Raw genomic sequence first — 23,770 nt, forward strand, 5'->3', positions numbered from 1 at the left:
AAACTCCTGAGCAGGGCCCCAGCCCTGTCTCGGCCTCACTGCTGTGTTCTGGGCTCTTTTTCCAGACCCCATGCCCAGCTTTAACCTTCCCTTTCTGTTTCCCTCTCCAGCTCCATCTCTTCTGCCTCTGTGAGGTGTTGGGGAGCCCTCTGGGTAGAGGGCATTACTCTCCAGGCCAGGAGCAAGTAACCTGGAGGAGGTGGTGCATGCAGGTGTCTGCCTAGTGCCACTTGCTCTGTGCCACTGGATATCCAAAATCCAGAGGCCTGGCACACAAGGGATCTCGGTGGTGGCAAGGCCTGTGCTAGTGCACAGGGGATGAGCTATGGCCAATCCCAGAGCAGGAGAGTTGCAGCTACTTATGCACCTGCTGTGGAGTTGGGGTGACAGCATTTGGGGGGACTCTATACTCCCGTTCATCAATCAGCCTCCCACAACTTGTAACCCCAGAGCTGAGAGTCAACGTGGAGTCCTGATCTGCCTGAAGCCCTGGCAGAGCCCCAGAATCCTTCTTAATGCACCCCAGGAACCATGGTTAATAGTGAGAGCTGGTCTTAGACCTGCTGCCACCAAGCAGGTGCCCTCTAAGGGCCCTCTGGCCTCTTTGAGCCCCTTCTTGTCCATTGTTAAGGATCTTGACTCACACAGGGAACTGGAAGCCCCCCAGGACTTCAGAGATGGCCGCAAACATCCCCTTTCTCTTAACAGGATGTGTTGGGGTGCTCCCCTGAAGGGCTTTCTGCAGCAGCCCTTGTCCAGAGGCTGCTGGACATCGCCCATCAGTCTCCACAGCTTGGGGGGATTATCCCAGGACAGCTGGGAGTCTTAAGAGCGAGCCTGTTCCTACCTCCTTGTGCAGCCCCCTCCATCCCTGTGGGGGCGGGGCCTCCAAGGCCCTGTCCGGTGAAGGGTTTTAGCAGGAGCTCCTCACGGGGCTACTCTGGTGCCCTTGGGCCCTCCCAGGGCCACCTGATTATTGAGGTCACACTCAGCCCTGGGAAGGATCCCATCTCTGATGAGCGATGATGATTCCCATTGCATGGCCAGGAAGCACTCCCTGCTCCGTCCACTCTGTAACTGGATTCTGTGGCCAGAGTTTTCTGTTCAGTGCCTTCCTGACTCCAGGCAGGAGTGGTTTGTGCTCAAGGCCAGGGCAAGTGTGAGCACCATGAGGGAGCTGGATTGGCACGTGTGACCCTTTGCTCCCAGAGCTGGTGTGACTCTAGTGTGATGGAGTGGGGACAGTGGTGGCGTGGAGGGGACAGGTGTGTCTGTGGCTGCCTTGCCCACTGCTTGGTTCTGAACAAAGCCCAGCCCTGCTGCAGGCCCTCTGGGATGTCACCACACATCCTGTGTGCTTATTGATTAAAAAATTTGGACAGGGTGCAGTGACTCATGCCTGTAATCCCAGCACTTTGGGAGGCTGAGGCGGGTGGATCACCTGAGGTCAGGAGTTCAAGACCAGCCTGGCTAACATCGTGAAGCCCCATTTCTACTACAAATACAAAATTTTGCCAGGCATGGTGATAAGCGCCTGTAATCCCAGCTACTCGGGAGGCTGAGGCAGGAGAATTGCTCGGGAGGCAGAGGTTGCAGTGAGCTGAGATCACACTATTGCACCCAGCCTGGGTGACAAGAATGAGACTCCGTTTCCAAAAATAAAATTTTTGTTTTTTGTTGAGCACCTGCTACTATGCTTGCACTGAGCTAGGCACTGGGCTACAACAATGAACAAGACAGGCATGGTCCATGCCCTAGTGAGGGAGGCAGATGAAAGACTAGGAAACCAATAGGTGGAAGGACTAATGAGAGGTGTTCGGGTTATGCAGGGGCTAAGCTGCAAGCTGCCCTTCAAGGTCAGGTCTGGGAATCATGAGCAGGAGCTGGTAGACCACGGGGCAGGAGTGGGCAGCTGCAGCCTGGCCATGTGACCTGGGCCACTCCAGAGCCTTTCTGCATCCCACACATGAGTGTGTGCACGCCTGCACATGTGCTTGAACAGAGGGTACTTGAAGTCCACTGCCTGACCCCAGCACAGAGCTTGTGTGTGGGGCCGTGTGGCTGAAACAACTGGGGGAGTCCTTTGAGACAAAGAATGCAAAATGCCTGTGGCCATTCTCAAGGTGACTGACAGGAGAGGAAATGGGATGGAAGAGAGTTTGGAGTAGAAAGAAAATGTGGGCTAGGTGCAGTGGCTCACACCTGTAACCCCAGCACTTTAGGAGGCCAAGGTGGGAGGGTTGCTTGAGGTCAGGAGTTCAAGAGCAGCCTGGGCAACATGGCAAAAACCTGCCTCCACAAAAAAAAAAAAAAAAAAAAAGCTACAAAAATCTATCGGGCGTGGTGGCATGTGCCTGTGGCTCCAACTGCTCGGGAGGCTGAGGCAGGAGAATCGCCTTAGCCAGGAGGTTGTGCCTGCAGTAAGCTGTGATCACACCACTGCACTCCAGCCTAGACAACAGAGAAAGACCCCGTCTCAGAGAGTGAGAGAGAGAGAGAGAGAGAGACAGAGACAGAGACAGAGAGAGACAGAGACAGAGACAGAGAGGTCTTAAGTAGGTAACAGATCTTTCCTTTACAAAGGTTACAAAACATGTAGGGCTACAGAACCCCACTGCTGGGACCCCTCCCAGTGTGCAGAGGGGCTTGTGTTCGCAAAGGGCTCTGGAGCGGGGACTTCATTAGCGTCGTGGTGAATTGGGCTCTGCCATGTGCCCCCTCCCTGTGTATTCACATCCACCCTGCATGCCCTCCTTGTGTGCACGCACTTGCCCTCATTGCCTGCGCTCTGTGTCACACACTTGCCCCCATGCCTCTGCTCTGTGTCACACACTTGCCCCCATGCCTCCTCTCTGTGTGCACACACTTGCTTTATGTGCTCTCCCTATGCCTATATACTCTGTGCGCCCTCCAGTGTGGGCACACCCTGGCCACCCACCTACCTTACAAATGCCCATCATCCACAGGAGTCCTGTGTTCCCCTTGAAGTGGGGTAGGGTGGGGGTGTGTATCTCTTGGCTTCAGTGGGGCCAATTGTTGTATAAATTAAACAACTAGACATGGAGCTAGCGACGTCTGGAGGAGGCCCGCGGGCTGGCCGAGTAGCCCCATTGGTGTGTTGTCCGTATCGGCCCCTGTGCGGATTGGGGTTTCTCTGAGCTGCGAGTCTTCAGTGTGCAGTGGGGCTCGGCAGCAGAACTCCCTCTTAGGGATGTCGGGGGCTCGCTGCTTGGGCCCCCAGAGAGTGCCTGCTGCCGGTGTGGGTTAGGGCCACCTGTCCCCGGCTCCAGCTGCAGACGGGCCCTCCTTCCTCTGTGCCTTCTGCCCCTGCTAGTGATGCCATTGCTGGAGATCCAGTCTGGACAGAAGAGTGCAGCTGTGGGGAGAAAAAACCTCACACTCATTGCCGGGTAGCACAGGGCTTTATGGGGGTGGTGGGGGGTTGGGTGTTGACTCTCATCAAGAATGTATAAAAACCAGGCGTGGTGGCTCATGCCTGTAACCTCAGTGCTTTGGGAGGCTGAGGTGGGGATCACTTGAGCCCAGGAGTTTGAGACTAGCCTGAGTAACATAGCAAGACCCTGTCTCTATAAAAAGTATAAAAATAAAAAAATTAGCCAGATGAAGTGGCACACGCTTATAGTCTTAGCTATGCAGGAGGCTTGGGTGGGAGGCTCACTTGAGCCCAGGAGGTCAAGACTAAGAAGTGAGCTATGATCGCACCACTGCACTCCAGCCTGTACAGCAGAGCATGAGCCTGTCTCATAAAACAATCCTCTGGCCCATATTCTGTTTTTGTTTTTCTGTTTTTTGAATTCTCTAGCCCATATTCACCTTTGAAGGTGTGCTTCTACCTTCAAAAAACAGAATATGGGCTAGAGGAGGGCATGTTCGTGGGGTGGTGCCTGCAGTTGTAGGAAAACGCATTAACACCCAAGTCGTAAGTAAGGTGACCTACAGACCCCTCACCGCACAGGGACGTGGTTCTAGGGACTGCATTGTGTTACACTGCTGCTTGCAGTGAGGGACCAGGAAGCCTGTAGTGAGGTCTGCCACTCTGGACCTCCCCAGCCAGTTAGCACTGGGCCACTTTCCTCCTCTTTCTGCCCCTGCAGGCCTGTCTGGACTTGTGGGACCCAGCACAGAGCTTTGACTTCCCCCAGAGCTCCAAAATGGTGGGTGTTTCCCTGTTCTCTTTCCCATTATAGCTGAGGCCAGATCTTCCTAAGAGGATAACTTGACATCTTTGGGACATCCTCAAGTTCAGTGACTTGGGTGGTCACACTTCTTAATTAAACTGCCTTGAGTGGGTGCAAGTGTGTGGACTATTTGTCCTGATACCCGGGTGCACAGAGGTCAGAGGAGAACTGGGGTCGTGTATGAATGCTGTGATACCTGCAGATGACTAAATCAATAAAAGAAAAAGAAAAAAAATAAAAAAGAAACTCTGTATCCTTAGCTATCACCCCTACCTTCCTACCCCTCCCAGCCCCAGGCAACCACCGATCCACTTTCTTTCTTTCTTTCTTTCTTTTTTTTTCTTTTTTTTGAGATGGAGTCTCCTTCTGTTGTGCCCAGGCTGGGAGCAGTGGTGCAGTATCAGCTCACTGCAATCTCCACCTGCCAGGTTCAGGTGATTCTCTTGCCTTAGCCTCCCGAGTAGCTGAAACTACAGGCACACACCACCATTCCTGGCTAAGTTTTGTATTTTTAGTAGAGATGGGGTTTCACCATGTTGGCCAAGCTGGCCTTGAACTCCTGACCTCAAGTGATCCGCACGCCTCGGCCTCCCAAAGTGCTGGGATTACAGGCATAAACCACTGTGCTCGGCCCTGGACATGTCTTTTTAATGCACACAAAAGGGATTCTGCTGAACATATTTTTTGTGCTTTTTCTTTCAAATTTAACATATCTGACCTCTTTATCAGCTCATATAGCTTTACGTCATTCTTAAGGTTTAGGGACCCATGGAGACCTTGTTGAAGGTGTCTAACAAAATGGCAGCATGGTAACCTTGCACACTGGCAGCAGTCTCTTAATAGAAGCACCATATATTTACGTGTGTGTGTAAGTAAAAGATGAAATGTAAGGGAAACTGATTTTTTGGCATAGCATTGAATGCTGTTAACAACAGCTCCTTCCATGCATGGCCCACTTCTGATGGCTTTAGGCATTAGCCACCCATGTTTTGGAGGCTGTCTGATTGGAATCATTTTAGTGAATAATATCAATTTTGTCTGACACGAGGTCTTGATTGCTATTTATAAAGCTGCACATTTGAAAACCCACCCCAGCTGTAACTAGCTAAGTAAAACAATAGCCTGGGTCCCAGCTCAAATTATCTGTGCATTTCATTGTCTTGATCCTGCCTGTCCACTCTCAGGATGCGGGCTTGGAAAAGAGAGCACACTTCATTAGCATTCCTTGGCTAGTTGCTCACGGATGTTCCCTCTTGCATGTGCTGTTTCTCAGGGTTCAGAGAAACCCATTCTGTGAGGCTTTGGGGAGGAGGAAGACCATGGTTAGATGGTCAAGGGGGTAGATTGAGCACTATGTAGAGCAGGACTGTTTGAGCTGTGGCAGCGACCCCCACTTGGTTGGTTGAGCCACTGTTCCAGCAGATGACAGCCCTGACATTATTATGGGGGCAGTTACCCTGTGCCGGCACAGCGCCCAGTGCTGCACAGATGTTATCCCATTTAATCCTCCCAGCAGCCCTATGGCTTAGGTACCATTATTTTCTCCATTTTTGAAGTGGGAAAACAGAAACTCAGAGGTTAGATCATTTGCTCAGGTCATATACGGCTAGTAAGAGGCAGAGCTGAGATTTGAAGGCGGGCTGTGGCTTGTGCTAGAACTCAGGTTCTGACCACAAGCCAGCCTGCTTGCTCCACTCGCAAGGTGGCTGCCTGCGTGTTGTACATGCCTTCCATGTGGTGGGTTGGGGTCACTGCCCTCCAGTCTGAGTTGCTAGGGTTCCGGATAGCATCCTTTGTACCCCGGTCAACAGTGGTTTTCAAAGCAACCTGGGAGACAGACAACCCTGGGTTTAAGCCCAAACTCTTTGTGGCTCTCACTACCTATAAGACCTCAGATACCCCTCTGAGAGTCCATTGAGGAAGACTAAACCCAGTGATGGCTGCAAAGCGCCAGCACAGTGCCTGGCTCAGTGTGCACCCACGTGGTGCCAGCAAGAACATTGACAGTGCAGAGAGAACTGGGTGGTTCGTGGTGGCTTCAACCTGCACATATGCAGAGCTAGAAAGGCCATTAAATCTGAAAAATACTGTGTATGCACATGTTTGGCTTAAACAAAGTTCCATTTACAAAGTCCATAACCCAGCTTTAATGTTATTACATGCCCCGGACTGGGATTAATTCCAGGACAAGAGTGTTGTTATGCTGTGTAGTGTTTCTCCCATATTTTCCTAGTGCATGGTCTCTACCAGCCTGGGCTTATGTCCTGGGGTGTGGGATGGTGGGGACACCTATCTCTGCCCAGCTTGGTTCTGTGGGGTCCTGGGTGGAGTTGGGGGAGGCTGGTTGCCTTCTGATGTTGTCAGCTCATGAGTTGTAGCACTCAGACGTGCTGTCATTAGGAGAGTTGACCTCAGCGTGTCCTGAGGTCTGTCTGTGGGTCAGGTCTCAGCAGGGTCATGAGCACTCACCACTTTGCTGATCTCTGAGAGCAACCTTATTGGTTTCTTGAGGCAGTGCTGAGATTGATTAGTGATGTCTGCCAGGGGCACAGGGCTGGGGAAATCATAACTGATCCAGCACTTAACTTGCTATTCCTGTTTTATTCTGATCATTTTACATCTCTATGAAACCAATAAAGGCCTCTTTGAAGGCTTTGCCCCCTCTTCCCTGGTGATGGGTATTATAATAAGGACCCCCACAAATGTTCCTTCTTCCTCGCCCTGCGCCCTACCTGATCTATTTGTACAGCCTTCATACTCACAGGCCCATCTCTGTTCTCTCTTTCAGTTGAAGAGGGGGAGGCCTCAGACTTCTCGCTGGCCTGGGATTCCTCCGTGACAGCAGCAGGTAAATGCCCGGGGGCTGGTGGAAGAGTTGCAGGGGGTCCTGGGGGCTGGCCCAGGAACTCAGAAAGCCACCCAGCTGGTTATGGAAATGATATTCTTCGTGTCACATTCCTGCCTCCAGTCCAGACTACCCCATGCAACACGATTTTTATATCAGTTCCATATGGTCAATAAAATCTATTACATACGGAGACTAATATTCCCTTATTCTCCCGAGGGCCACGTTTCCTTCTTGTGGGTACAGTTTAGATGGGCGGTGATTTTCCCACTGCACAAGCCTTGAAGCTCCCTGCTATGGGCGTCACTGCACATTCATTCCAATCTAATTGCATAAAAACCACTTTAATAGGACTTTTAAACTCCAGTCTACATCAGAATTCCTCTTTCCCTCCCTGGAAGGGGCTGCTCTGCACTCTCAGGACTAGCAGAGCTGAGCTCATGCCTCCAGGGAGAGGTAACAGAAGGAGTTCAGACTCGTGGGGTGTCGGGGGTGACATGACAGTCAGGATTCCCACATAAGCTCTTTCCTGTACTTCTGTTTCTTAGCTGTAAAAAGAGGTGGATGAGTAAAGTTTTTCTAACTGTGAAGTTTTGTAGCTTGGAGCCTTCCCATGAGTACTGAGATTAGAACTGGCTTTGGGGGGTCTTTGGGAACTCCTGGGCGAGGGCCCAGGCTCTCCTGTTTGCTCCGCTTGCAGCCGGGGCCTATCTTGGCAGTGATGCCCCTGGCTCCCTGACCGGCAGGCGCTGGGATCCCCTTCCTTGTCCTCCTCCCCTGCCTTGGGCCAGGCCTGCCCTGGGATCCTGACCAGCTTTTTCTGGATTCGTTGGGGAGCTGGAGCTGCTTCAGTCTTGCAGAATCTTAAGGCCTGAGGAGGCCTATGAGGGAACATTCAGTCCAAGCTTCTCCTCTTTTAGTTGTGGAAACTGAAGAAGGAAGAGAGATTTGCTCTGGGTCAGTATTTCAAAAACGCGGTTAGGCATCAGGTATATAAACATTTAATGTTTTCATGGTTATGTGTCTAATGTGTGATATTATGGACATTTGTGACTTACGATGATGCTAAATTCATTTAAGTGAACAAACTGAGTTGACAAGAAAGTGTTAATAGTACAGAATACGGAGATTCAGCAGGAAGCTTGAAGATGGTTCAGTGAAATTTGGGAAAGGAGACTAAGCCCTCGAACCTAAGCCTGTGGCCCCTGGTTTTGTGTCCTTTTCAGCAGGAGCTAATGCTGCCTGCAGAGTCTGCAGGGTCCTGGTTGACCCAGGCTTGGGCACTGTTGTGGCTGTAGATACCCTGGCCCTTGGTGACAGGGGCTTCCTCCATAGAGAGGGGCCTTGTCTGAAGCCAACATGGTGAGTGGTGCTCAAATTCTAGGGAGGAGGGTCCAGGACTAGGACAGGCCTTGGGGTCAGCACTGGGCAGATAGGAGTCTGGGGGAAGGGGCTGTGTAGCCCCCTGTGTGTCTCCTTCTGTGCGGGGAGTGCGTTCCCCATGGTTGGCGGAAACAGCAAGGCCGTAAGGCGCCGTGTCTCAGAGATGTAGTCCTCCCTAGAGACGAGGGGTGCAGGGGCTCAGGCTTGCTGCCCGCTCTAGAGAGGATCCCACTGTACCCCAAACCCGTGAACTAGGAAAGCACTCAGCCCAGTGTTGTCTACAGAAGGTCCTCCTTCCCAGCTGCTTTCCCGGTGGGGCCGGAGGTGATGCAGACAGATGGGAACAGCAGTGGCGTGCAAGGAGGGTGCTGGCAGTGATTGCTATAGACAGACAGCCCTGGGCAGGGGGGTGTCAAGCACCCCAGCTGCATTCCTAGGCAGTGAGGTGTCTCCCAGCTTGCAGAAGGCAAGGGCAGTGTTGATGCTAGGGACCTGGGTTCTGTAGTTCTGTAGTTCCATAGTTGGGCAGCCAGTCTTAGGGCCTCTCTGGGGTGCCTGGGAGTAGTGGGAGCTGTGGGATTTGCCAGTTTCCAGGCAAGAGCTGAGCATGCCTTGTGCATGTAGGAGGATGCACACTCCTTGTGACTCCACAGCCATGGCTCGCCATGGTGCCAGTTTTGGATTCTCTGCTCAGCTATGGGGAGAGGGAGGGCAGAGCATCCGTGGCAGTGGATAATCCACAGCCGGACAGCCAGGCCAGGAATTGTTTTGTTTTCTTTGGCTCATTTTTGCTGGTGTTTTTTCTTTTTGTTTTGGCTTTTTTTTAGTAGTTTGTGCCGTGCATGTGATAAATTTTCCTTCCCAGTTCTATTGGAATTGGGCTATTAAAGTCAGCTTGTATTCCCTGAGCATGGGGCGTGTGAGATGGCTCCAAGCCTGGATGGCAGGCGGAAGTCAGTGTGGGAGGTAGCCCTGGACGTGGGCGATGTCACATTTATTGAGCACTTACTTAGTGCGTGCCAGGCACTGAGTGAACACTCTACCTGCAGCATCTCGCTGAGCCATCGTGACAGCTCTGTGAGGTGGGTGCCACTTCCAGCAGCAGCTCCATAATTTCTCCATGGGCTTGGTTTAGGGACAGCCATCTGGTGGACACCAGGGCCAAAGGCCTGGTGAAAGCTGCTTTTGTCTAATACTTTTTATTAAACTGAGAAAATGTCACTTGGCCACATCAGAGAATGGCAGCAGATGCCAAAGAAGATTATGGGGGAGCAAAACCTCCCAGGCCATCCTTGGCACTGCTACTGAGAATCCCCATCCTCATTTGACAGATGAGGGAAGGAGCTTGGAGCCATACAGTAGTGAATCCATGGTCCCCAGCCGACAAGCTGTGGATCAGGGACTCGAACCCAAGTCCTCCAGAAGCCAGAGCCTGTGGTTTCACCTCTGCACCACTTGGCTTCGGGAGGTGGAGAGCTGAGCAGGACCTGAAGGCAGGGCATTATGGGGACTTCTGGAAGGTCCCTGGCAGGACAAGCCTGGTGGCTGCAGGGCATAGGTGGTTCTGCTCACAGGCCCCCAGTGTCCCTGGGCTGAGGGCAATTTACCAGGAGGAAGGGAGAGCTGTAAGGCATGGAGCAGCCCCTCTTCTGGGGGGGCCCTGTTGGCCCAGAGCGCAAGCTTTTAATGAGCCTTCCTCTCCCCTGCTTTGCCCAGCCCTGGGTGTGTGATGGAGAACTGCAATAAAGAAGCAGAATGTGCAGTTTGTGTCTTCACTCACCCCTGGCCTCCCTTCACCACCCTGCCAGTGGGGACCCTGTGACCCTCCGCCCCCAGAAACAACCAGGCTTGCTCCTTCTGTGCCCTCAAGCAGGGGCCCTGACAGTGATGGAGAGCCTGGCCTTGCCTGGCAGCGAAAGAAGCGAAATGATCAGCTCATGGCAATATCCTGCAGTCCGGAGGCGGGGGCGTGGGGAGCGGAGTGCGCAGGCCCACTCATGCCACTTGCTGGTGAATGGGGCTGCTAATGGTGGGCCCAGGGGAAGGAGCACTTCATTTGGAGTCAAGATGTGGGAGTGCCTTGGAGGTGTGGAGCTGGAGGAGTTCTTAACCTGTTTTGAGCCACAGGTGCCTTTGGGCATCCAGTGGAACTGTGTGGATTCTCTTTTGGACACACACCGAGTTTCATGTGTGACTTCAGGGGAGTTCATGGGTCATTCTTCTTCTCCTGCCAACCCGAACTTCTCCCTGCTTGCCAGGCCATAGGTGTGAACTCCTTACAAATGTGAAAGTCCTTTGCAAACAGGAAAACCTTGCCAGGGCCACAAACTCAAAGGCCCACCCAAGGCAGGCTAGTGGCCCAGGTGGGCTGATACGTGAGGGGGCCATGGTGGATGGTGACGCAGACCTTGCAAAGGGGATGGCTGACCCTCAGCTCCTGCCAGCTGGGCCATGAATTGCCAGAATTCTGGCTGGGTCCAGAGTTGCCAGATCTTCAGATCTTCAGAGGTTTTAAAAGAAAAGCCAGAAAGCTGGATTTTCATAAGAAATCTTTAGATTCTTAAAAAAAAACCAAACAAACCCAGCTTGTATCTTTTTAAAAACAGTTTTATTGAGATATAATTCACATATCATATAATTCACCCATTTAAAGTGAATTTTGGTATATTTAGAGATATGTGTGACCATTATTACTACAGTCAACTTAGAACATTTTCATGTCCTTAAAAGGAAACTCTGGACCAGGCGCGGTGGCTCATGCCTATAATCCCAGCACTTTGGGAGGCCAAGGCAGGAGGATTGCTTGAGCCCAGGAGTTTGAGACCAGCTGAGTAATATAGTGAGACCCCGTCTCTACAAAGAATAAAAACAAAACAGCCCTGGGCATGGTGGCATGCACCTGTAATCCCAGCTACTTGGGAGGCTGAGGCAAGAGGATCACTTGAGCCCAAGAGTTTGAGGTTACGGTGAGTTATGATCATGACACTGCACTCCAAGCCTGGGTGACAGAGTGATAACCTGCCTGCCTGCCTCTGAAATAACTAACTAAATAAAAGAAAAAGAAAAAAATAATAAAAAAGAAACACTGTATCCTTAGCTATCACCCCTGCCCTCCTACCCCTCCCAGCCCCAGGCAAACATTAATCCACTTTCTTTTTTTTTCTGAGACAGAGTCTCACTCTGTCGCCCAGGCTGGAGTGCAGTGGCACGATCTCAGCTAACTGCAATCTCCACCTCCTGGGTTCAAGTGATTCTCCTGCCTCAGCCTTCCAAGTAGCTAGGATTACAGATGTGTGCCACCACACTTGACTAATTTTTGTATTTTTAGTAGAGACGGGGTTTCACCATGTTGGCCAGGCTGGTCTTGAACTCCTGACCTCAGGTGATCCACCCACCTTAGCCTCCCAAAGCGCTGGGATTACAAGCATGAGCCACCGCACCCGGCTGATCCACCTTCTGTCTCTGTAGACTTGCCTATTCTGGACCTCCTGTCAGTGGAGTCATATAATATGTACTCTCCATTGACTAGCTTCTTTCACTTAGCCTAATATTTTCAAGATTCATCCATGTTATTACAGGAGGTGTCTGTCCTTCACCCCTTTTTAGGGCTGTATAATATTCTATTGTATGGAAGGACCACATTTTGTTTGGGTATTGTTGATTGACATTTTGGTTGTTTTCATCTTCTGGCTATTGTGAATAGTGCTGCTGTGAATATCCACGTAGAAATTTTGTTTTGTTTTTAGGGGTGGAGTCTAGCTATGCTGCCCAGGCTGGATTTGAACTCCTACCTCAAGGGATCCTCCTGCCTCAGCTTCCCCTTGTAGTGGGGACTACAGGTGTGTGTCACCGCACCTGGCAATGTACAAGTTTTTGCTTGAACACTTGTTTTTAGTTCTTTTGGGTATATTTGTAGGCATGGAATTGCTGGGTTATAGGGTAACTTTTTGTTTAAACTTTGGAGGACCCACCAGACCCTCCCAGGCATTTTACATTCCCACTGCTCATGAAGATTCCACGCTTTCCAGGTCTTTGTCAACACTTGTTATTTTCCTTTGTGTAAATTCTAACCTTCCTAGTAGGTATGAAGGTATCTCTTTCTGGACAACTCATGGATTTTTTTTATTTTCTTTTCTATTTTTTTTTTTTTTTTTTGAGATGGAGTCTTGCTCTGTTGCCAGGCTGGAGTGCAGTGGCACCATCTTGGCTCACTGCAACCTCCACCTCCCAGGTTCAGATGATTCTCCTGCCTCAGCCTCCAGAGTAGCTGGGACTACAGGCACGTGCCATCACGCCCAGCGAATTTTTATATTTAGTAGAGATGGGGTTTCACCATGTTGGCCAGGATGATCTCGATCTCCTGACCTTGTGATCTGCAAGTCTCGGCCTTCCAAAGGCTCCCAGTGCCTTTGACCTACCTCCTACCAACGTCTCCAAATCCCCTTTATTCTGCCCATCACAGCCTGGCACAAGCCCTAACCCTAAACCACTCTCTCCTGCCCATCCCAGCCTTGTACTAAACCTACCCCTACCCCAACCCGCCTCTTTCCCACCCATTTCAGCCTGCTACTAACCCTAACGCTAGCCCTAACCCCCCTTTCCCGCCTATCCCAGTCTACTACTGACCCTAACCCTAGTCTAACCCTAACCCTAGCACACCTCTTTCCCGCCCATCCCAGCCTGCTACTAACCCTAACCCTAACTCTAACGCTAACCCTAATCCCCCTCTTTCCTGTGCATACCAGCCTGGCACTAACCCTAACTCTAACCCTAACCCTAACCACCCCCTCTCCTGCCCATCCCAGCCTGGTACTAACCCTAACCCTACCCCTAACCCCTGTCCCTCCTGCCCATCCCAGCCTGGTAGGGAGACACATCTTGCCTTCAGCATTTCCTCCCTCTTCCCACAAGCCCTTTGGAATGAGGTCTCTAAGTGGCAGACACCAGAAACATCATGCATGATCCTGAGGTCTATGATGTGGGGTTTCAGGGAACCAACATGACCATGTGGAAATTTACCTCCTCTTTCCCCATGACTGAGTTTGATCTGGGAGCTGAAGCTGCTCATCTTTTTTTTTTTTTTTTAATTGAGACAGGGCCTTGCTATGTTGCCCAGGTTGGTCTCGAACTCCTGGGCTCAAACAATCCTCCTGTCTCAGCCTCCCAAGCAGCTGGGATTACAAGCATGTACCACCATGCTTAGCGTGAAGTGGGTAAGGGGGTCATTTTTATGTAATCGTCTAGTCAGAGTCTCATTGGAATCTCCCACCTCTCCAGACTGGGTTCTGGGACTGGTTGGGCAGAGTCTGCTCCATGGCTTCCATCCAGCATAGCAGCTCTGGAACAGCAGCAGGGAGAGGCAGTAGGAGAATGGTCCGTGTGTGGACCAGAGATAGGACACAGTTTGCTGACACATACTTCTTGTGAATGCCTGGGCAGGTTAGGTAAGTTTATTTCTGGCATGGTGACAGACACACTTGTGGTTTGAGAGGAACACTCAGTATCATCAGTTGACCGTGATGGCCCCGTAGCCTGAGACCTTATGGGTGTCGCACTGTGATCAGACTTTTAGGCTTTCCTGCCATGGGACAGGTCTTCTTGCCCTGCTTAATAGGAATGGTCATTCCCATTTACGAGGTGCTTCTAGGAGCCAGGGCTCCTTTCCAGTGCTTTTCACATACATGTGAGAAAACCGAGAAACAGAGATGCTAGTAACTTGCTTCTAGGTCACTCAGCCAAGAAGTGGCAGAGCGGGGGTTTGAACCCAGGCCGCTCATGCATGAATTTAGTGCCCCAACTGTAGATGGCAGACCTGCCGGTGAGAATGCGGGTCCCATGCCTTGTTTTAGAGGAGACTCTCTGGAATCAGCTCTGTGCCCCGGTCACTACTGGGTCAGGTAGAAGAGTCTAACTGAAGCCAGCTCTCAGGATTTGCTGCCTGGAAGGAGAGGAGGTGCATGTTTTGAAGACCTTGCACACATCTCCCATGTTCAAAGCCAGGCCTGGAAAACACTGGGCCAGGCTCTCCACAGGGACTCACACCACCTCCAGCCCCATCCCCAGCCCTCCTTTCACATCTGGGTGTTGGGCATGGGGGCAGTTTGCAGGGGAAGGTGGGGATAAGGCTGCAGGCTCTGGGAGCTGCTCAGATGGGAGGTAAAGCTGGCAATGGCGTAGCTGGTGTCCTGGGACCTCCTTGGGAAGAATGCATCGAAGCCTCTCATTTTTCTTTTAGCCTGGTTCTGGGTAAAAGTTGGGGTGAGGAGAATGGCCAGGGTCCCTGCTCCTGACCAAGGTGACAGCCTCATCCCCTGCAGTCCTTTGCCCTGAGATTTTGGCTGGGGAAATGGATAGAAATGTCCAGAAGCCCGGGCCTTTCACCATGGGGAGGCGAGGCCACTCCTTGCAGTCCCGCCTGCACTTCTGAACCACTTGGAGCTGCCTCCTGCCCTGCTTGGGTTTTGCTGGAGTGCATATTTATTATTTCAACAGCTTCACAGAAACTCCACCCACACCCCTGCGCTTCTGCACTTGCGTTTGCATTTCTCCCAGTCCCCTTTCGAGCTCCATTTGTCTATAAGCTACTAGATGAAGTCCACGCTGAACTTGCAGTGGGTTTCCTTGTAGTCCCCTTTGGACCTGAGCTTCCTGTGATCTTGGGACCCATGTACCTCCCACCTTAGTGTCTGTGCTGGAGCCCTTGAGTGGATGGGCATAAATGTTATTCTCCGCCTCTCCCCTGTTGGATGCTCGGACTGCTTTAGATGATGGCTGTTGTAAATAACGCCATGATGAACATCTTTGTATGGGTGGTCTTTTTTTTCTCCTTTGGAGATTTTCTCAGGGGCTCCCAGCACCTTCTTTTTCTTTCAATCCCCAATCAAGGCTGGAGAGACTGTTCCCCTCTTCTGTGTCCATTGCTCCCCACTGGGTCTCACTTTAAACACTTCCCCAAGTGACCGACCTGCATTGGGTCGCCGTGGGATGTCCCACCCACCCATGATACTTGCCTGGAGCTGCCTGGCTGTGGCCTGTGGTGCATGCTGCCTGGGCCCCCTTTGGCTTCGGGCTGGTGTGCTGGTGGCGCCCACCTTTTGTGCTTGAGCCCTCAACCCAATCATCTTCTTGATGAGGATCAAGTGACATTTTAAAGGAGCAGAAAAGTCTCACTAAATAGATGTAGAATTTCCCAGCATTTTAAAGACTTATGAAATGCATTTTTATATGGGGCCAGCTGGGGAGTTTCTCATTAGCTCGGCTGGGGAGCCTGTGGGGAGTTGAGCTAAGTGGAGCCAGGCAGGCTGGGTAGGAAGACGCGGTGGCCCCAAGCTCACCGGGGAAGCGTGGCAGGCATGCGCCAGCGGGTCAGCTGCATGGACCCCTGGCCAGGCAGCCTGGGCTGCGCCTTTGTTAGAGCTGCTCCCCCTCCAGCACAGGGGGCCTCAGAAATCGTCAGGTGGTGACTGGAGCTGAGAGGTGGCCACTCTGTTACCATGGTGAGCAGTCCATGGGGTAGGGCATTCTGTATCTTGTGGGCACATGGATGCATGCACTTGTGTGTGTGCTTGTGTGTGAGCATGCCCAGGTAGCTGCAGCCCTGACTCAGACCCCTGGCGGGGGGAGGCTCCAGTGCCCCTGTGCTCCGCCTGCTGGTTGGTCTGCATCCTGGGCTCCCTGGGGCTGCCTTGGACCAGTTCTCTGAGGAGGAGGTGGCATTTCCTGCCCACCCTTTTCCTCTGGCTCTGTACCAGCCTTGGGGCCCCCATTGGGCTCCACTGTACTTGGCTTCCTCATCGACATGCCTGCTGTGCACATGTGTATGCAGAGCCCGTGCATACATGTACATATGTGTGCTCTGGACTCAAGTGTGCTGGTGCCTAGGACACGTGGAAATGAACACGTGTGCAGTGCGTCTTCTGACTCCTGTTTTCCTCCTGTACCTCTACCCTGGCTGATGACTTCGCTTCCACGGAGCTAGGCTTGTCTTGCTGATTTCCACCCTCTTGAGATGGACTTGGGGCTTCCCTGATGGCAGGATGCTATCATTTGTCTCGTGTCCCTGGCCTGGCATTGAGACTTTGCAGCACAGTTGCTCAGTTGATTTGGGACCATCTGCCCCAGCAAGCCCATGGCCCTGCCCCTCCTCTCCTGGTGCTGTTGGGCTTTTCAGGGGACATCAGTAATGAGTATTGTAAAGACAAGGAGGGGCCAATCTTACTTTCTCCAAAGCTGGGGTGCTCCCTGAGGATGGAAAGGCCTCTCTTTGGTGTTGGCCCTTTCCTAAGTCCCCAAGGATCCTGCTGTCCTGCTGGTGGACATTGGAAATCAATAGTTCTTTGGCGACTCGAAGCCTGCCTGTAAACAGTCAGGCATGTCTGTGGGTTGGGGTGTGTGGGGTGGGGTGCTGATGGCATCACTCCTCATGCATTTGGGGGAGTTGCTGCCCATCCTGCTCCCTCCAGTGTTGCCCAGCCTTGTGTGTTCTGGGGTGGTTTGCACCAGTGCTGCCCAAACTTGAACATGTGTGCAAATTGTCAAGATGCAGATTCAGACTCAGCAGGTCTGGGTAGGGCCTGAGATTCTGCATTTCTAACAGGCTCCGGGGTGATGTTGATGCTGCTGGTCCACAAACTGTGTGTGTCCCCTTGGCACTTTTTGAAGCTCAGCCTAAATGACACCTCCTCCAGGAAGTTTCCCGTGATAGCCCTGACATAATTTTGTGCCCCCTGAGCCTAAGAGTTCCTGATCCTGGCCCTCAGTGCTCCCGCTGCCCTCTGCTTGGTTCTAATGTTCCTTCTCTTCTTATACCCAGCTCCCTGATGCTCTGCTCACTCCTAGGGGGCAGTGACCAAGTCTGATTCTCTGTGTCCCCACAGCCTAGCCCTGGCTTGGCAGTTGGCAGGTGCCTGGCAAATGTCTGCCAAGATGCAGAACCTCACCTCCACTTCTTCGTCTGTATTTGTCCTGGGAAGTGCAGGGCCTGAGTTTTGTTCACTTTGTTTAGAGCAAAATCTGGGTTTGAGGTCTAGATACTTAATAGCTGTTCAATATGGAGTACATTACTAAACCTCCCTGTCATTTCATTTTCTCATCAGAAATGGGGATAATAGTTCTACTTCCTAAGGCCATTGTGAGGATGACACAGGGAATCCGCATGGAGCGCTGAACCCCTAGGGTGCCACGTGGCACCCTGCACCTTTACTTTTGCTATTGACACCATGTGGAGGGAAGTGCCATAGGAGCTTAGCTCTGAGCTTTGGGTCTGTATGGGTGACAGAGAAGGCTCAGATGGGCCCCTCCTTCTCGTCACATCGTCACAGCTTCCTGCCTTTCTCCCCACATCGTGACTGGCAATCTCTGGGCATGGCCACAGTGCCTGGGGCAATCCGCTTCACCTTCCTGCAGATTTGGGGTGGAACTGAGTCTGTAGGGAACCATTCTTGTTCACCGTGGTTGGTGAGGCATGACTTGTTTCCCAAGTGGGGAAGGCCAGGTGGGGTGGGGGTTGGTGGGAGGTGGGCAGGGTCTGCTCTGAAAGGCAGAGGCCTGAGGCTGACCGAGATCAGGTTCCTTCCCTGGGTGGGGCTGGACACATGGACTGTGCGGCCATGGGCCACTGCCCAGTAGGAAATGGCCAAGGTCAGCTTGACCACACCACCGGGTGTGTATTGGCTTCCTGGGTGGACACTCTGCAGGGCCTAGCTCCTGGGTTGGATACGGTCAATGGTGCCCTGCTGTAGACTGCAGGCAGCCCACAGGGGTTAGACTGCTGTCATGTCAGCTGACATTCCCTTAACATCCTTGAGTGTGCAGGCAGGTGCACACACACACACACACTCACACACACATGAGATTAGGCTGAACCTGGCTATCTGATGCCTCTCTGGTTCAAAAAATTATTATTTTACCTCCACTGATAATTTGTTCTCCTTTGTCATGGTTGATTGCTTTAACTGATGGCTGCTGGCCATACGTGATAGTAGTTAGCACATCAGACTCATGCTTAGTCCGGCAAATATGATGTATTTTACTTATGCTATTCTACTTATCAAGGCTAAATGCCTTGCAAACCTGGCAAGCTTGTGGAGGCAGGGACAGTGCCTGTTTGCTTACTGTTGTATCCTCAGCAATTATCACTGTGTTAACAATAACAATTAAAAAATAATAACCATCTAGTGAGCATCCACTCGGTGCCAGACAGGGGGCTGTTACATGCATTATCTCATTTAAGCCTTGTTAAACACAGTATTAGCATTCCCATCTCACAGATGAGCAACTGAGGCCAAAGAGCTAAAGACACTGGTCCAGTCTGCACAGCTAGTTGGGGTTTTGTCTGAGTCTAGGGCACGCTTTCTGTAGTTGCTAATTCACAGTGCCTGGGACTCAGTGGAGACACTGCATCTTTGTGGAATGAGGGGCACTAGAATGTGCTGTAAGCCCTAATGTCATTGCAGTGACACATCACTAGTGAGAAGCCACCAGGGTCAGTGTGGGAATGAGTGATTGATGATGGGCACAAACCTGTGAGTGCTCTTCGGTGGTGACGTGTAAATTCACAATTCATTGCGTGTGCATGTGCACACGCAACATACACATATTACACGCACACAAACACAAGGATGCATGCACACATTCATACATATATATGCTCATACTCTCACTCAGTGCAAATGTACTCCACACAATGCACATGGACACTCACACACATGTAGATACACAATGGCACACAATGCACATGTACCCCCATGCACATGTAAACACACACACGTACGTGCACATTTGCATATGCATACTCCACACAATACACACATTCACATGTATGGGCCTTCACATACATGTTCCTGCATACTACACACATATGTACGCACAGCCAAGTGCATGTATATGCATAATGCACAGCCACACAGATTCCTGCAGACACAGGTATGCACACACATGTATAACACAGGTGCACACCCATACATGCATACAGGAGTGTGTTCACACTGCCAGCATACACATAGTGCGCATGTGCACACACTTACAAATGCATGCACATACAGAGGCATACACACATATGCAGCATTCACTCATCCACACCCAGGCATGCAAATGAGCAGAAAAAGCCTGTTTCTGGGCTGTCTCCCTTGAAGGATCAGGAACAGTGCCCAGGCGGGGTGTTCAAGCTGTCCAGATTGTCTCCTTGCTCTCTGTTTTCTTTCTTCCATTTCTTTGTCGTACCCTCAGGGCCCTAGACATTCTTTCCATCCAAAGATTTGCACCCCTGCACTTGGACCCAGTGCTGGGCTGACCCTGGTGTGGACCTAGACCCCAGTCTTGGTGCATCTGTCTGTTTGCCTGCCTGGCCTGCTGTGGCCTGCATGGGCTGCCCCGCAACCCCCAACTTGCATGTGACTTCATTTTCCACCCTGCACCTGCCTCTTTAAGAGACCAGGGGCCTGGCAGGCCTGTCCCCAGGGTCGGGGCTGGGGGAGGCTGGACAGCTGCAGGTGGGGGGAAGCTTTGTGAGCTCCCAGCGGCCTCTTGGAGCCTGGGTAATGCTGGGGAAACTGAAACAAAGGCCGACAATGGCCTCCTTCCCTCCCCGGGTGGCCTCGGAGCAGGGCCTGCCTGGGCGGCCTCTGGGGGCCCCTGTTATTTCCTGTGCTGACTGTGGGGCTCCTGGCCAGCTTGGAATGGGGCAGGAAGCTGGGCAGGGCATCGCCTCCCCACCCGCTGGGCTGGCCCTCGCAGGCCAGAGTAGCCGTTCCTGGGAGTGGGGGTCGGCTCGGCGTTCCTGTTCCGTGACCGCTGCTCCAGCCCCGCTTGGCCTGGTCTGCCCTACTCAGGTCTGGCCAGGCCTCCCAGGAGGGAAACTCAGCCTTCCGTCTCTGCTGCCCTTTCCCTGCTGCCGACTCCATGTGCTCCCACCATCTTCACTGAGTCCATCTATGCTGACACCTGAGCTCCTGCATCACCTCTCCCTAAATGGCCCAAGTCTCTGTGGTCAGAGCCCTTGCCCCACAGAGCCAAGGACAGGGCCAGGCAGGGAGCATTTCATGGCTTATTAATTAATTCATTTGGGATTATGCTAGAGGTTAGCATAGGTTTGTTTATCAGGGTTAGGGTTACACTGAAGGTTAAGGTTAGCGTTTGGTTTACCAAACCCTGCAGAGCAAAAAGACACGAGCGTTAAGGGCATGGGTTTTCAGGCAGACAGGCCCTTATTTCAATCCTGATTCACCACCCGTTATTCATCACAGTATTGTCAGGCATCTGTGTCCTTCTAGGCCACAAGGGCACAGTTGGGTCCCTGACTTCCAGGACTCACATTCTAGAGTGAGGAGGCAGCAGTGGGCAGGTGAACACACACAGCGCAAATTAAGTGTATTCACTGCGAGAATGGGCTTGACTCAGTGATTGCACCTTCCCAAAGCTCAGTTTCGTGATCTGTAGAATGGGAATAACAAAGCCCCTACCTTGTGGCCCCATTATAAGGACAAGTGAGAGGGTACATGGCATGTGTCCAGCATGGTGCCTGGCACACAGCATGTCCCCAATAAGTGCTAACTGTGATGATTATTAATGAAAGGTGTGGAGGTGGCCTGTGGGTCGCTGGGGAGCTCAAATAATAGATGAAGAGACTAATTATGTCAAAACCTAAGGGAAGGGTCAGGATGCCTTTGAGCCTCGTGGCAGCCAAGGCCCAAAGAGAAATAGAATCAAAGCTGCTTCCGTCTGATGTAAGAGCTTGGGACAGACCAGTGTTTTCCCCCTGGCTTGGAATGCTGAGGAATTTATTCTGTGGATCCTCATTAATGAATGGACAAACAGCAGGAACCATCTCAGTAACAATTTGGCACACGATCCAGAAACATCTTTCTTAGAGTTCCTTCTTCAATTGACCCTGGAAAAATGCTCCGTGCCTCAGTGCACCGCACAGCCCTGGAGTTCCATGCAGTATAGCCTGGAGGGAGCTGGGCGGAGGCGACGCTGCCTTCACTGGGCTGTGTCTGGGGGCTGGTGGGGCAGCTGCTCGGGTAACTTTCCTAAGTGCCTGGTTAAGTGCAATTAAATGGGTTTCTTTAAGGCAGGATCTCCAAGGGCCCTCAACATGCCTGTGGATGCTTTGAGTCATAGGGAGGGTTCTTAAAACTCTTGGGCTCAGAATCTGTCCTTCATCCCTTTTTTTGATGATCACCTATCCCTAAGCCCAGAATCTTGGAACACAGTTTGGGAATCTCTGTTTATGTGCTTCTCCTTTGAACTGAACACCACGGGAGGCACCTCACTCACGGTGTCCCCTCCTCCCCTCGCCCAGACTGTCATTTGGCTGTGGTTTATTCCAACAGGCCTGGGGGTCTTCATCTGGCAGAGCCCACCTGTTGCTTACTTCTTACTGGATGATTGCATTTACGCATCTTATCTGAGTCCAATCCAGCCTCCAATAGGGGTGCAGTTAGGGAAACTGAGGCTCAGAATGCTTAGAGGGCTCAAGGCTGTGGCTCCTAATTCAGGGTCTTTCCACTGCCCCATATTCCGTAGACACACACACCCAGATGCACACGCATGCTCACACACATGCACACACCTGCATACACGCACGATCACCCACTTTTTGCTCTGCGTGTGTGGGGTTGTTGTTCTGTGTCTGAGATCTAAAGTCTGGCTGGAGTCCCCCTCCCTCTCCTGATCACCTTCTCGTCCTGGTGGGCAGGACTGGGAGCCTGCCCCAGTTAGGCCTGCCAGTGGCCACTTACTCCGTGTGTGGCGGGCGCCCTGTGGAGTTTCCATGGTGAGCTGCCCTCTGGGGGCCCTGGGTGGGACTTTCCATCTGGGTGGAAACCTGACCCACTGGCCCAGGGCTGGAAGGGGAGGAAATGCCTTCTCCAAACGTGGAAAGAGGAAGCAAAGAGAGGTGGCTGGCCTGGGATTCCAGTCACGGTCCCTGACTTCTGCAAAGCCACAGGGCCTGAGGACCCCAAGGAGCCTGGGAAAGAGCTGCGTAGGACTCACCCATCAGGGATGGCCACAGCTCAGATAGGCCTGCAGCTGCACACTATGGCTTCGCTCTGGGAGCTGACTGTTGTAGGCTCCTGTGGTTCTGCCCATGAGCTCATGCATGTCTGTGCTGGCATTCCCTGCATACTCCTGCAGAGATTTCGGGCCAGCCAGTTGGTAAATGGCTGGGCCAGGATTTGGACTCAGCTCACTGTCCGCAAGGCCCACGTGGTTGTCACTGTGCCTCCTTGCCGCCCTCAAGCAGGCATTTCCATAGGCATTGCCTCACTGAGTCCTTGCAGGCGCACTTTGACCATTGGTATTATCATTATTCTTGTATTTCATATGTGGAAATTGAGGCTCAGAGAGGCTTGGCATCTTGCCCAATGTCACACAGCAAGTTTGTGGCAGAGCTGCACTATAGCACAGATTCCACTCACCCTTTACGTTGCCGACAGCAACATATGCCTACGTATAGGTCATTATTTATCATTTAACTTCCTCCAACCAAGGTAGGCACATTTGCCAAAAAACGAGGACAATAACGATGTAAAGAGATTTGGCAATTGCAGTCAACAGGAGCTGGCTTACTCAGGGAACCTGCAATGTGGTTAGGCACTGTGTCCCCACCCAAATCTCTTGAATTGTAATCTCCCAAATCCCCATGTGTCAGGTGGAACAGGTGGAGATAATTGAATCATGGGGGCGGTCTACCCTCTGCTGTTCTCGTGACAGTGAGTGAATCCTCACAAAATCTGATGGCTTTCTTTGTTTGTTTGTTTTTTGTTTTTTTGTGAGATGGAGTCTTGCTCTGTCACCCAGGCTGGAGTGCAATTGTGGCATCTTGGCTCACTGCAATTTTTGCCTCCTGGGTTCAAGCGATTCTCCTGCCTCAGCCTCCCGAGTAGCTGGGATTACAGGCACCCACCACCATGCCTGGCTAATTTTTGTACTTTTAGTAGAGATGGGGTTTCGCCATGTTGGCCAGGCTGGTCTCGAACTCCTGACCTCAGGTGATCCACTCGCCGTGGCCTCCCAGAGTGCTGGGATTACAGGCATGAGCCACCGTGCCCAGCCAATCTGATGGTTTTATAAGGGCCTTCCCCCTTCGCTCAGCACTCACTCCATCCTGCCGCCCTGTGAAGAAGGTGCCTGCTTCTCCTTTGCCTTCTGCTATGATTATACGTTTCCGGAGGCCTCCCCAGCCATGTGGAATTGTGAGTCAATTAAACCTCTTTCTTTATAAACTACCCAGTCTCAAATATTTCTTCATAGCAGCAGTCCAGAGAATGGACTAATACAATTTGTGATGTGGGTGAGAATCTGCTCTTCCCTCGGGTGTTGGTCTCTGTGGCCCCTTGTG

The 23,770-nt window shown here is 51.9% G+C and overlaps 1 protein-coding gene across 3 annotated transcripts in view; it reads left to right on the forward strand.

Annotated features, from left to right (window-relative positions):
- The window catches only part of ZNF423 (zinc finger protein 423), a 369,635-nt gene that overhangs the window by 61,531 nt on the left and 284,334 nt on the right, over nucleotides 1-23,770 (forward strand). For all 3 annotated transcript variants that reach the window (XM_030797375.1, XM_030797365.1, XM_030797370.1), the window contains exon 2: nucleotides 6,988-7,047. Coding sequence is in view for 2 of the 3 variants with exons in the window: in XM_030797365.1 (XP_030653225.1) it covers nucleotides 6,988-7,047 (60 nt within the window). In the remaining variant the exon portion in view is untranslated. The remainder of the gene's footprint in view (nucleotides 1-6,987; nucleotides 7,048-23,770) is intronic.

Source organism: Nomascus leucogenys, chromosome 2 (genome assembly GCF_006542625.1).
Source record: "Nomascus leucogenys isolate Asia chromosome 2, Asia_NLE_v1, whole genome shotgun sequence".
In the NCBI taxonomy this organism is placed as follows: domain Eukaryota; kingdom Metazoa; phylum Chordata; class Mammalia; order Primates; family Hylobatidae; genus Nomascus; species Nomascus leucogenys.